The sequence below is a fragment of the Plasmodium inui genome (assembly GCF_000524495.1).
Source record: "Plasmodium inui San Antonio 1 unplaced genomic scaffold supercont1.61, whole genome shotgun sequence".
NCBI lineage: Eukaryota > Apicomplexa > Aconoidasida > Haemosporida > Plasmodiidae > Plasmodium > Plasmodium inui.
The window spans coordinates 1013-2516 of record NW_008481895.1 but is presented as its reverse complement, the minus strand read 5'-3'; the positions used below and the strand labels follow the sequence as shown (position 1 = coordinate 2516).

The 1504-nt window shown below is 39.8% G+C and overlaps 1 protein-coding gene across 1 annotated transcript; it reads left to right on the top strand.

Moving 5' to 3' along the window:
* Nucleotides 1–758: 758 nt before the first annotated feature.
* On the top strand, nucleotides 759–916 carry C922_05364 (hypothetical protein; the record flags this gene model as incomplete). The annotated part of the gene is made up of 1 exon (XM_008820935.1): nucleotides 759–916. A coding segment is annotated over one exon (156 nt), but the record flags the coding sequence as incomplete, so codon positions are not given.
* Nucleotides 917–1504: the final 588 nt, after the last annotated feature.

Here is a 1504-nt window from a genome sequence, read left to right as displayed (position 1 = left end):
AACTGGTATTCATAACCGCTTATATGCATAAGGAAGTATAAGCATATACAATGCGAATATTCCCATATTGGAATGAGCACCTATCCTATAAAAACGTCCTCCCCCACCATAAATTTATGAAATTCTTATGAAAAATGAAAGAAAGTGACTAAATACATGATAATTCTGGCGGTGATATGGTTTTTAATTGACTTTTAAGTGTAAATCTATATAGACCTCTGAAAGATAATAGGAGAATTCCTTCCCATAATAATAAGTCAAGTAGTTTTATAAACGTATTGTGTGCTAGTCGATGTGATTAATTAAGAGAACATCACACACAAGTTCGTGAAATGTTGTAGACCTCATTAACCACCCTAGAAGCTTAACTATATTTCTCAACCTAATCAGACTCCGCGTATACCATCCTCCAGGAAGGAGAATTCCTGTTCAAATGAATGGATGAGGGATATTCCAGGCTGAACACATTTTCTTTGCTCAAACCCAAAATAAGAGGGATGATATAAACCGGAATATAATAATCTCCTAAGGAATAAATAGACAAGGAACAACAAAAATCCCCCACCGAAGTAATATAATGGTTAAAAGATTTATTGATAACCCCTAGGGTATATAAGAGGCAGAACCGACCAGAAACAGGAAAAAAACACCCACCATGGAAAGGCCAAATCAGAGATATAGACTTTGTGCTTTAATAGGTACAATCTGTCTCTCCCCTACCACGGACAGGAGAAATTAGTATCAGAAAAGGAACAAAAATGAAGTCGAGACAGGACGAATCCCCACCAGATTTCAAGATACTACCAGGGCAAACGGCTCTAGAAGATGAGACGAATTTAATCCCCCTATATACAGAAAGAGCAATCTATACCCCAAAGTATAATAAAGGCATTAACAGGCTAAAAAACCCTAAGGAGTAAATGACCAAACCCAGAATCAAAACCCCCCAATGAATAAAAATCTGGAATCAGCAGCCGAGGACTAAAACAACAGAACGCCACGCCAAGTCCAGAAAAGGGGACACAGCACGGGTGTTGAAAAGTACGAAGGAGGTTCAGGCGAGCCATATGCCCTACTAACCCAAACAAGTCAAAAAGAAAGTATCCCCCGAATACTGAACGAAACCCCCTCAGAAACCTCAGAACTCCCTCCGAAAGGATTAGGTACAAAATCAACTAAAAAACTCATTAACTGGAGAGATAAGAAAAAGAAAAGACAGGAAAAAGTAACAGGCAACCTACAGGGAAGCCAGGAGACAATCCAGATATCACAGAGTAAATAGCAGAAGAAACAGTATCACGAAAGACACGACCCATCTGAGAAGAGAAGTAGAGAAAAGCCATCCCCGCCCCCCCAACGGGTATAGACAGCCTAGAAAACCAGTATATGACCGGAGCCTTCCTAAGCAGCACGAGTAGGGAATATCTGGACTAACTCTAAAACTTCCCATGAGTCAGGCGCAGGGTCTAATCCTATGAGAGGAGATATTTAGAAAATGACACTA